Here is a 12,678-nt window from a genome sequence, read left to right as displayed (position 1 = left end):
TCCATTAATTCTCCGAACCCTCTCCCCAAATCCATGAAAAAACAAAGGCCAGGTAAAGAGTGCAGAGAAGACCAACGAAGAGGATTAGGGGACTGGAGGAAGAACGGTTGCTGGAATTGGGTATGTCTAGTCTAGTGAAAAGGGAGGATTAGGGGGTCACATGATAGCAGTCTAGCAGTATTTGAGGGGCTGCCCCAAAGAAGAGGGGGTCCATCTATTCCCCAAAGCGCCTGAAAGCAGGACAAGAAGCAATGGATGAAAACTAACCAGGGAGAGAACCAACCTACCACCAAGGAAAAACTTCCTGATAGAACAATTAATCCATAGAACAGAAGTTGCCTTCAGAAGTTGTGGGTGTTCCATCTCTGGAGGTTTTTAAGAAGAGACTGGACAGCCATTTGACTGAAATGTATATAGGGTCTCCTGCTTGAGCAAGGGGTTGGACTAGAAGACCTCCAAGATCCCTTCCAACTCTCTTATTCTGGTTGTATTTTTTCCTTGTGCATTATGCAGCAGCATAGGTGAGCATCACTTAATCGCGCAGGGCAGCGAATCATCTTACCTGCTTGATAAACTGCAGCAGAGACCGGCGGTTCTTCTCCCAGTATTTTGGCAACTCTTCTGCCTTGGGATATTTGACACAGCCCAACTCAATAGTCACCTCAAAGCAATTTGTGTTCAGGTAATTCCAATCCTGCATGCCACCTGAAACGAGGATTATCAGGAGGGAAATCAACGGCTTATGCTTAGCGGCAAAGGTCTTGGCAGCAGGAGAATAAAGAAAATTAATCCCAGAGATGAAATCCTAACCACAAAACTTAGAGGTTGTGGAACAAAATACAAGTAGAAGCAAAGCAGTTGTTCAATGAGTTCTGTCCCATTTTATGATCTTTCTTGCTGCCGTTGTTAAGCGAATCACTGCAGTTGTCAAGTTAGCCACACGGTTGTTAAAGGAATCTGGCTTCCCTGTTGACTTGGCTTGTCAGAAGGCCACAAAAGCTGATCATGTGACCCCAGCTGACTGCAACGGTCATAAATACAAGTCAGTTGCCAAGGGTTTGAATTTTCATCAGGTGACCATGGGGATGCTGCAATGGTTGTAAATGGAAAAAAAAGGTCATAGGTCACTTTTTTCAGTGCTGTTGTGACTTCAAATGGTCACCAAAATAATGGTTGGCGGTCAAGGACTACTTATAAAGCAAGAGGTCATTTTAGGGACAGGAGTTTGAAAGCAGAATCGTTTTCAGCCATACATATTCCCAAAGTAGCAGTACAGGTAGTCCTCAACTTACAACAGTTCATTTAGTGACCGTTCTGAAAAACGGCACTGAAAAAAGTGACCTATGACCGTTTTTCACACTTACGACCGTTGCAGCATCCCCACCGTCACATGATGAAAATTCAAACCTTGACAACTGACTTGTATTTATGACGGTTGCAGTCAGTCAGGGGTCACATGATCCCCTTTTGTGGTCTTCTGACAAGCAAAGTCAATAGGGAAGCATGATTCACTTAACAACCGGGTTACTAGCCGATCAACTGCAGGGATTCGGTTAACAAGTGTGGCAAAAAAGATTGTGAAATGGGGCAAAACTCACTTAGCAACTGTTTCACTTAACAGTAGAAATTTTGGTGTCAACCGTGGTTGTAAGTTGAGGATTAGCTGTATCAATAGTACCGAATAAAATTCATGTGAAATAAGGACCAACCTTTAAACCCTAGAAAAGGGGTTTAAAAAAAGAAGATGCCAAATAGAATACAGAATATTTTCTTAAACACCTGTGCCCAGCAGTAGGAGGCAGTATTTTTTTTTTAAAATGGAATTTAAGGGATTTCGGTTGGAACACTATGCCATTTCCTTATTAAACACTGGCTATGTTCACACACCGTGTAAACCAGGATTTTAAAAAAATTCTGGCTTGGACACTGTAAGGGAAAATGTTTTAATGTACACCTGTTTTTTTTTTAATAAAGGCCTATTTACCTGCACTATCGTGTATATTAAGGACTGAAAAGTCTGTTAGTGTTAATCTGTGTGTTGAAATTGTGACCCTTTAAGTATATCAAAATGATGCTTTGCAACACTGACAGTTGCTTAGCTTGCAAAATGTTGTGGACAAAGAGGAAGTGTGCGCTTAAAAGTACACGTAAAAAATAACCATGCTGTAACATTTAGGTTGGAGGAATGGACAACTGGCCCTGTTGCTATGCTCAATGGTAGAATCCTGAAAGTCATGGGATTTTGTGGTTTTAAGGTACATAATGAAATGTTGAATAATGGGAGGGGACCAATTGGCCTCAAGCCGTCCCTTCTGACTGTTCAACTGACCTTCATTGCAATGTGATTAATGTAACTGACTTATGTTTGCTAATGCTTTAAATTGTAATAAACCTCTGGATCCTAAGTGAGATGCTTTATGGTGTGGTGTCTGTTCAATTGTTAATAAGTGCAGCTATGCTCAATAATTAGGTTTTTTTCCCTTGACAACAAGCAAATAAACATTTGTGATGGGCAAAGCAGTTCAAAGAAAGTGTTCCAAATCCAAAGCTCCCAATCTCAAAGTCAAAACTTTTTTGATGTTAAAATAAGACTTTAAAAAAGAAAAACATTTTTCACAGCCCTCATCATGGCTGGCTTACAAAGAAAAGTTCTTCATCTTGAGAAACTCAGACTAACCCGAAGGGGATTTCGGATCTTATTTTCGCACATAAAGCCCATAGATGTTGTGTGCCCCCACCCACCCAAAAAAACCCCAAACACCTCCAGCATTTATGCTTTACCTGGGACGTTATACCAATCCGCTCCGTTAGTGATGCCACGAGGAAAATATTCATCAGGATATATGTTGTCGCACGGATGGCCCTGGAACATTTCCACATTTTCCTGAAAGACCAGAATACAAATTTGGGTTCGAATACTTCATTCCTACATTACACTTGAAATCACAGAGAAATTTATTATGTGAAGAATTTTTGTTTATTTATGAGCAGTAGTGTGAGATAACAGATCACAGGAAGGTAATGTTCCCCGTGATCTCATGTGACCTTATAAAAAAGCTAAGCAGGCTGAACCTGTTCAGCACTTGGAAGGGAGACAACCAGGAATTCCTAGGGCTTTGAGGTAGACTGAGAAATTGTAAAGCATGCCAGATGGAAAAGGTCAGTTGCTCAAGGAAAACAATATGGGCGTGGCTCTGATGTCAGCAGCAGCTCAGCTTGACCCCAAAGGGACTTGATTTTACACATTCTTAAATTCAGACTGGAAAAATCCAAGTCTTAGGTCATTATGGATTTTTTAAATATCGCTCTTCAGCTTCCATTCTAAACAGGGTACATACACAAATAAGTAGTTTGTGAACGATCAACTCTAAACTACGTTTTTATTCTTGAGGATGGTACAGGGGCTCCTCGATTTATAACAGTTCGTTTAGTGACCGTTCAAAGTTACAGCGGCACTGAAAAATGTGACTTATTGCAAGTTTTTCAGTTACGACCTTTGCAGCATCCCCATGGTCGTGCGATCAAAATTGGGATGCTTGGCAACTGACTCATATTTATGATGGCTGCAGTGTCCCGGGGTCATGTGATCAACTTTTGCGACCTGACAAGGAAAGTCAATGGGGAAGCCAGGTTCACTTAACAACCGGGTTACTAACTTATCAGCTGCAGTGATTCACTTAATGTTGGCAAGAGAGGTCGTAAAATGGGGCAAAAGTCACTTAACAAATGTCTCCCTTAACAATAGAAATTTTGGGCACAATTGTGGCTGTCAATCCAGGACTACCTGTATCTGAAAATCAAAATATGTGAAAAATTACTACCTATTTATCCCAACATTAATCCAGTATCCCATTCTCTTGCAATTTTAACCAGATAACTCTGTGAGACAGGTTAGGCTACGTGAGACTCAGGATCACCCACCAAGTTTCATAATTATCAGAGTCCCTATTTAAAATTAAATTAAAAAGTTATAGCTTTCATTCCCTAAAATCCAAGCAAATCCAAGCAACCAAGTTGTTGGTGCAAATGTAACAGAAGGAAGTTCCTAGCAGGAACTATAATCAAGATAACAAGGAACTGATTTTTTTTTTTGCAGAAATAAGTAAAACCAGAGAATTGGTTTTGAAAGTGTTGACTTGAATTTATTCAGATCACATTGTTTCTACTATTTTTCTCCAGATATTGGAGAGCAAGTCCTCTTGTAACTTTCTTGTATGTGCAACAATTCAAATTTTTTTTTAGAACTTTAGTGCCTTCCAAACATTTTGCATTAAATATTCCAGGATCCGCCCCAGTCAGTCATTGGGTTTACACTTCCCTTTACTGTATATCATTTATTTCTGGATTTATAAAATAATTACAGTGGCTGGTTTCAGAATGACATTAAGTGACAAATCTGAGGAGTAAATTTATTCCACAAAGCCACATGCAGATCACAAAATGTTATAGGCAAAGTCCTTTCAGAAATTGCCAGAAAATGCTATTTTTTTTTGAAGGGACAAGAAGAGAAACTGTATTTAACTGATCTAATGTAATTTCAATTGAATTAAGTGAAATCTACTTTTGGCCCTAACCCTATCTCTACTTCTTTGTTCATTGTTCTTTTTTGGGAGGGAGTCTGGCCTCCACAAAAGTCAAACTGAAAAAAGGTGTTTACCCATGCTGTGAACCGTGGTTGGAAAGCACAATGGCTGTTAACATATCATGTTAAATAAACATTTCATTATGGTTTGGTACAGGACTCCTTAATCTTTGTGATATTGTGAACCCCCTAAAAAGATAAATGAATTGGTGTGAAACTCTCTGCCCTACCCTGAATAAAACAAATGATTTGTTTTGCAGTTAGGGCAAAGAAATATATTCTTTACAAAGGGTACAACTTTCACCACATTCTAGAGTCTGACAATATTATTTATTTTATGTAGTGCAATAATTACCAGGACTCCTACTTATTAATATAAAAAAAAAACAACCAAAACAGCAAAGGTCCTAAAATTGCTTTTTTTAGGAGGCAACTGGACTTTCTAGTTTTTTTTTGAAGACATTTCACTTCTCATCCAAGAAGCTTCTTCAGCTCTGACCGGATGATGGGGAAGGGAAGGATTTATACTCCTTGCAGACAGGTGGTCATTTGCATCCTTTTAGCAAGTCATTAAGGTCACCTGGAGGTTGATCTGTGTCCTCAGGATCACCTGAGTGGTGCAAATGGGTATGGAGCCTTTTTGGAACTGCTGAAAGAACTGTGCTGTAGACTGAATATGGATGGTGTGGTATCCCTCCCCCTCTATTGAGAGAGGGCTGTTCAATTTGGACATAGATGGTTTCTTGGACCCCTCTTTCAAACCAGTGTCCCTCTCTCTCCAAAATGTGGATTTTGCTGTCTTCAAAAGAGAGGCCTTTGTCTTTTAAATGCAACTGACCAGCTGTCTGCAAGGAGTATAAATCCTTCCCTTCCCCACCATCCAGTCAGAGCAGAAGAGGCTTCTTGGATGAGAAGTGAAATGTCTTCAAAGAAAAAACAAGAAAGTTCAGTGGCCTCTTGGGAAAAGCACCTTTGGAACAACCATAATACAATTTTACTATAATCCCCATCCCTAGTAAACACCATACATGTCCAATTTATATGGATAAATGTAACTTTGTTGCTGGTATCCTTACGATTTATATTGATATTGTTTCCTGATTGCTTATTTGTACTCTATGACTATCATTAAGTGTTGTACCTTATGATTCTTGATGAATGTATCTTTTCTTTTATGTACATTGAAAGCAGATGCACCAAAAATGAATTCCTTGTGTGTCCAATCACACTTGGGCAATAAAAAATTCTATTCTATTCATAAAATTGACCACTTTTGTTTTTCTCTTATCCAACAGAACCTTTCCCAGAGTAAAACTTGTGGTAAGATGAGTGGCAAATAAATTTAATAGATATATAACAATAATAATCTCAAAAGACTAGAAATTTAAAACAACAGCATCTTGCAGAAGGCCTTTCTAACAAGCTAGATAATGCCATTGGATTATTATGCCATTATGTACTGCTAAATTTTAGTTGCATTGCCTTTTAATTCTTGTAGGTACCTTACTGTGGATGCTTTATATGTACCACAAGTTATATAACTGCATTTCGTCTGCACAAGCCTGACAGCTTTAAAAAAAAAGTAGCTTCTCTTAAGTTCCTTGTAACCCCCCAGGAATCATAACCCGCATAACACTATATATAAGCATGTGTGATAAGTGAGCCACTGGATCTCAGAGGTTCCAGGATCCGCTGGAGACACCTTCCAATAATTGTTACCTTGGCATAGGCAAGAGCTAGCTGCTGAAAAACAGCATCATCAGGGGATTTACTGTATGTAGCAACTCCTAGCCGATCGTCATCATAGGGGTAGTTAACCACCAGAGATCCTGCAAAGAGCAAAATATTTGCTTTCAGGATTTTATTACTCTAAGTAAATTAATTGTAAAATAAAAGGCAGTTGTTCCAGTCAAGAATAATACTATTTGCTTATATTTCGCAACTAACCACAAAACTAATCCAGTTAAATAAAAACAACAATGAGTAAAAAATCCACCTAGGGGAATTCATCAAGAGATGGCAAGATAGCACCTGCTTGTTACTTGTTCTTGAAAATCAAGAGCCAGTACAGAGGAAATGTACTCAGTAAACCCTCCCCCCCAGCCCAAAAAAAGAGGGGGGGGGATTAGACCTTTCAGAAGAGCTACAAAAACAAACCAAAAAAAAACAAACAGTGTTGGGCATACTTTAAAAATGATTCTGAAGTTTTTTGGATCTCGTGCAAGCATAACACCTATTAAAATAGACATGTCTTTTTTCCAGGTGTCCAGAAATCTGGGGAAAAAAGACAACTCTGTTTTAGTAAATGTAATACAATTAGTTTAATTTAATTACATTTTAAGCTGCCCAGAGTGCCTTTGGAGAGCGAGATGGGAGGCGTATGAATTTAAGAAACAATAAACGATTAATCAATCAATCAAGTAATTCAAGTAGCATTCTTTTCAATGCAATGCTAACCATTTTCAAAGTAACCCTAATAGGAGCACATGTGTTGAATCTGAACACTTTTTTTTAATTGCAGGTTCTCCTTTGGATGATCTTGGCCAGCAATCCTAACCTGTAAGGTATTATCAGATAAAATTATGTAGTGAAAACCCTTTTCCATGCATGGGTAACTTTTCCTGCAGTGAGGCCTCAGGCTTATTGTTTCTAGAATAAAAGTGCTGTACATTTCCACACAAGCCACTCTGCATCCCTCTTTACCTCCATGCAAATTGGCCGATAGCACAAAAGGGTAGGTCTTCAGCCAGTTCATCACCGCTATGGTCTCTGGCTGCAGGGGATCGGTGATTTGGATGAACTGATCTGGAAAATTCCGATTCAAATCGTAGTTGTTGCTGTTGTTCCTTCCGAAAATTCCCGATACGTCTCCTGAGAAACAGAAGAGAGCCTGGTTGAACCATCTGTGCTTTATAGCGATTATCAATATCTATCCTTCCCGCACACAGAATTTGCACCTCCAAGTTAAGTGGGCAAAACAATGTTTTTTTCTGCAATTCTCCTTTACCAAACTCTTTAAGAGATTTTATAATTAACAAGGGATAAATGAAAACTGTCCCCAAAGACTTTACAGGTAGTCCTCGACTGACAACTATACTTGAGCCCAAAAATTTCTGTTGTTAAGCAAGACATTTGTAAAGTGAATTTTGCCCCATTTTATGACTTCTCTTGCCGCAGCTGTTAAGTGAATCTGGCTTCCCCCTTGACTTTTCTCGTCAGAAGATCGCAAAAGGGAATTACTTGACCTTGGGACACTGCAATCGTCATAACTATGAACCAGTTGCCAAGCGTCTGAATTTTGATCAGCTGACCACGGGGATGCTACAATGGTCATAAGTGTGAATGATGGTCACAAATCCCTTTTTTCCAGTGCTGTTGTAATTTCAAACGCTCACTAAATGAACTGTCGTAAGTGGAGGGCTACCTGTATTCATCTCAGAAACTTTAGAAGTCCTACTTGTGGAGATCTACCTAATTGTATGAAGCAACATGAACAAATTGTTGTTCAAGTTGCTGCCATATACTTTGGCCCCAAGCCATTATAAACATTCATACTAATCAAGCATTTCAATTTGGAAAAATCCTTTCTTTAGAAAGAATCCAAGGTGCAGCCGAGCAAGCTACTGTTCAAACACCAAGTTGTGGCTTGCCAAAACGGCATGAGCTATTGTTAAATTTGGTCTCTTTCTTTCATGAATGACCCGGCTTTCATTGTTCCATCTTTCCACAGTCCCTATTTCATGGCTCTTGCACTAATAAATACTAAGCCTCCTTTTCTCATCCAGAAAGCTTCTTCAGTTCTTCTTCAGTTTGAAGAAACTTTTTGGATGAAAAACAAAAGGTTTTCAAGGGGAAAAAAACTAAGAAAATCCGGTTGCCTTTTGAGAAAAAACAACAACACCTTAGGGACACTAAACCTTCTTTCTAAACGTACTATTAGTTTGCTCTTGAGTAAACTGTGTGAGTCATGGAGGATTCCCATCAGGTCAGGTCAGGAAGGAAGGGCATTGTATGGGTCTTGTTTGCTAAAGCAGGCGTCCCCAACCCCCAATCCGTAGACCAGCAACAGATTGCGGCATGCCAGAAACCGGGCCACGCAAACGAGTGAAGCCCCATTCACGGGATGCAGGCAAAACCACACACCCTTCGGTCCGCGGAAAGACCTTTCTTCACGGAACCGGTCCCTGGTTCTCAAAAGTTTGGGGGGGGGGGGGCTATGTTAAGGAGTTCCATGCGATTGGACCCAGGCAGTGAGAGCTTTTTCTACTGTATAAATTTGAATAAATTTGGTATATAAATTTGAATAAATAAATAAAATAAAAATACTGTGGCACATCATGCACCCTGAGGCACAACGTGGCCTGATCCAACTGGCCTTCCAGAGACATTTTAAGACACGGTTTCCCCCAACAGGCCCTGGATCCCTTGGGAACAGAGATGGATCTATTAGGACTGAGTTTTTCAATATCGTCCCAAGTTATACGCGTTTGCTGTTTTTATGGTTATTTTAAGATGGGATTTTATTGTTCTGTTTTTACTGTATGCCGCACATTGCCATTCAAAAGATAGGCAGCTGTATAAATTTAATAAGTAAGATTACATCTGCCAACTCCTGATGCCACCCCTTTTTTAAATCAATTGTTTCTCACCAATCCCCCATTGTTATAGGGCTGCATTCAATGTTATTCCTTTGAAGTCAACCAGCGAACTAAAATTTAAAGGCTGGTTCCATTCAGCTATTTAAATTGCTGATAAAATCTCATTTATCCAATTTTGAAACTGCCCATCTCCCTCACACAAGGACAACTAAAGTATGAAAACATAAACAGAATGTATATAAAAATTAAAAGAGGCAAAGAGAATTAAAATTCTCCATTAAAAGTTAATTAAAAGGTGGAGGGAGGGCCCTCAGGCTACTAATTATTCCCACATCGGCAGGCTTCTCTGTGCACCCCAAGGAAAACCATAAAGCCATGCTTTTATGCCTTTCTGGAACGCCAGGAAAGTGGGGGCCTGCCTCACCTCTGGGAAGAGAACGTTCCACAGGGCAGGGGCAATGGCACCGAAGGCTTTCATCCTGGACCCTGTCAGCTGGAATTCTTTAGCTGACAGGTCTACAACAAACCTTCCCTGCCTGCCTGCCTGGGCTGATGTAAATTTCCACTTCCTTTCTCTAATGCTTTGGGGAGCTAAACCATGAAAGCAGGATGGTATATTACTTAATGTAAAATGCCTGGTCACCACGGATCCTCTAAAATTACTACCTTATCACCAAAAGTCTGTAGACCTGCTCAGTCATCCAGATCATGGTTGTCCCAAAGGTGCTTTTTCAGGAGGCAACTGGACTATTCAGACCACTCCCATCTATCCTGTCAAAGCTGAAGCAGCTTCTTGGATGAGAAGTGAAATGTCTTCAAAGAAAAAACAAGAAAGTCCAGTTGCCTCCTGATGAAAAAGCACCTTTGGGATATCTTATCACCACTTCCTTAAACTACTGCAATGGACAGCACTAAATGCACTTGAAAACTGCATTTGATCCAGAATGCAGCAGCCCGTATGTTAACTGGCATCCATCACTGGCAGGTTATCATATTTGTGTCATTGGCCCTGCACTGACTCCTGACAGACCTTCAAATGTAATTTAAAATGTGCAATTTAAAGCACTATGAGTCTTGGCACACAGGTGTCACCTGGATCAGACTCTGAACAGAATCTGCTTAGTAATGTCTAAGATCACTAAAGATCAACGGCAAACCACTCCTTCACAGTGGCCGGCAAAAATGCATGAAAATGACCAAAGAGTCAAGCTAAAATTGAGAAAGTCCTTACTTCTGGGAGATAAATGAAGTACAATCGAGAAAAATTAGGAAACTGGGATAAGTCAAGGAAAAGAAGCAATTTTGGGCTAAAACACAGAAAAGAAAAGGGGCTCTTTACATACATGACTAAAGCCAAGTCGCCTATCAGAAAAAACTGAAGCCGTTTGCCTTATAAAACCACTTTCCTTTCCTTGTCCAACACCTTTGCTAGAAGTGTAGGAAGAAAGCTGGCATGCAAAGCTACCTTCTACAGATTTCTCATAGCCATCGGGGTTCATCGATGGCATGATATGGATCCGAGTCTTTTGGATCAAGTCGGTCACTTCAGGATCGGTACCGTAGTTCTTGCAGAGGTACTCGATGAGGTTGAGGAGCAATTCCCTTCCCACCACTTCGTTGCCATGCATATTGGCAATATACTTGAATTCTGGTTCACCTGGAGGAGGAACAGAGACGCTTAGTTTAGCCATCGCATTTAGCAGTTTGTCTATATACAGTAGGATGATGTATAGAAGCTGAGATAGATCATACAAACATGGAGAGAGGGGGGGGGGAGAGAAGGAGAGAGACGAGGAGGGAGGGATGATAGATAGATAGATAAATAGGGGAGAGAAACAAATTTCAGTTCTCTCTCTCTGTTTGGTCTAGATCAGGGCTATCAAACTCCCAGCCTGAGGGCCAGATGCGTCACATGCTGGCCACACCCACACCCGATTTAGCGAAGTGGGGGGAAAGTCCCGATATGTCACATGATGCCACCATGATGACGTGAGTTTGACACCCCTGGTCTAGATGTTAACATGAACTGAAAACACCATTCACAGCCCACCAAATGAATCCAAGCTCTGCTAATGGCACATGAGCTTTACAAGACACTTAGACAACATTCAAATGTATAAACAAGTACCTTATAAATGCATACTTGTCTAATGTTTTTTTTTACAATTAACATGTGGCTTTATTGCTCTAATTAGGCCCAAACAAATAGTCTATAATGTTAACAGAACCTACAATGGACATAAACCTTAGGAAGTGAAAGTCATTTGGCCCAAAGAAGACTCTTTAGTAAAAGCTACATTTGAAATTATTGATAAAACTTCAGAATTGAAACCAAAGATTCAAACTAAAATCCAAACAATTTGGCCTTAAAAAACAATTATTTTAAACTTAGAAATCCATCAGCATTTATATATTTTGTTGCTTCAGGAAGTTCTTCCTCAAGGTTTGCAAAAGAAACATTTCAAACCCTGTTACTCTCCTACCCTATTTACAAAATTAACTTGATAGAAAAAACATATTAAAATGTAAACGCAGTAAAATATGCAATGAAAAACTCTGAAAAATTCCCCTCAACTTGCTAATTATAGGAACAGAATTAAAAATCGTAATACTCTACAATGATATCACTGTACATTAATTATTGCATATAGTTGGTTCCGATTATCGCAATTAAAGAATGACTATTTCAGAGCAAATATATTAAAAATTAATGAAAACTGGACCAACTCATTTATGAGGAAAGATTACAGGACATTGGTAACTATATTAACAGACCTGATTCAAAATTCGTTAACACTAGGGAGAAATATTTTCCCATTTTTCCAAATACGAGAATCTGGATCAGGGGTGTCAAAATGGCAGCCATGAAGCACACGAATGGGGAAAACGTCGCGAAACGTCATGTGACGGCAACATGGCAATGTGAGTTTGACACCCGTGATCTAGATCATGCAACAAAACCATATAATGGGAAATTACCTGCTTCGTGAATGCCTGGGTTATCCGATATCTCCATGGCATATAATTCCCTTTGCTCCACTGACTTGCCCACCGAGTAGAGTCGGGTGATGTTTGGGTACTCAGTGGCAAATTTCCTCAGAAAGATACCCATATCAGGGAAGTGGTGATGGCGAAAATCATCCGGCTGGATCACCTGGCGAGCAGAGGTTGTTCTGTTTACAGCAGAGGTAGTTGCTGCATTGTCAAGAGAGTTGCTGGTCGTTATCAGCGCTTCCTTGGTGGGGCTGGAAGTCAGTATTGTGACTGTAGGATGCAAGGAAAAGTCCACTACGGTTGCATTTTCTTCCTTTACTTCAACGTTCTCCATGGTGATTGGCAGGTAACTGATGGGGGAAAAAGAGAGAAGAATATGCTTTTAGGCTGACGTCAGCTTCACCTGGCTTAAGAGCATCCCTAATGGAATTTACTTTAATTCTATTACTAAAGATGGTCCCCGACTTACAACAGTTCATTCAATGACCGTTCAAGTCACAATGG

The 12,678-nt window shown here is 39.9% G+C and overlaps 1 protein-coding gene across 1 annotated transcript in view; it reads right to left on the bottom strand.

Moving 5' to 3' along the window:
* Nucleotides 1-12,678, bottom strand: part of CPD (carboxypeptidase D) — a 45,353-nt gene that overhangs the window by 16,397 nt on the left and 16,278 nt on the right. Inside the window, exons 5-10 of the mRNA XM_058163976.1 lie at nucleotides 12,160-12,524; nucleotides 10,646-10,837; nucleotides 7,286-7,453; nucleotides 6,302-6,411; nucleotides 2,782-2,884; nucleotides 563-705 (exon numbers count right to left, since the gene is read on the bottom strand). Coding sequence (XP_058019959.1) covers nucleotides 563-705; nucleotides 2,782-2,884; nucleotides 6,302-6,411; nucleotides 7,286-7,453; nucleotides 10,646-10,837; nucleotides 12,160-12,524 — 1,081 coding nt within the window. The remainder of the gene's footprint in view (nucleotides 1-562; nucleotides 706-2,781; nucleotides 2,885-6,301; nucleotides 6,412-7,285; nucleotides 7,454-10,645; nucleotides 10,838-12,159; nucleotides 12,525-12,678) is intronic.

Source organism: Ahaetulla prasina, chromosome 1 (genome assembly GCF_028640845.1).
Source record: "Ahaetulla prasina isolate Xishuangbanna chromosome 1, ASM2864084v1, whole genome shotgun sequence".
Taxonomy (NCBI): domain Eukaryota; kingdom Metazoa; phylum Chordata; class Lepidosauria; order Squamata; family Colubridae; genus Ahaetulla; species Ahaetulla prasina.
This window is presented reverse-complemented; position numbering and strand designations above follow the sequence as displayed.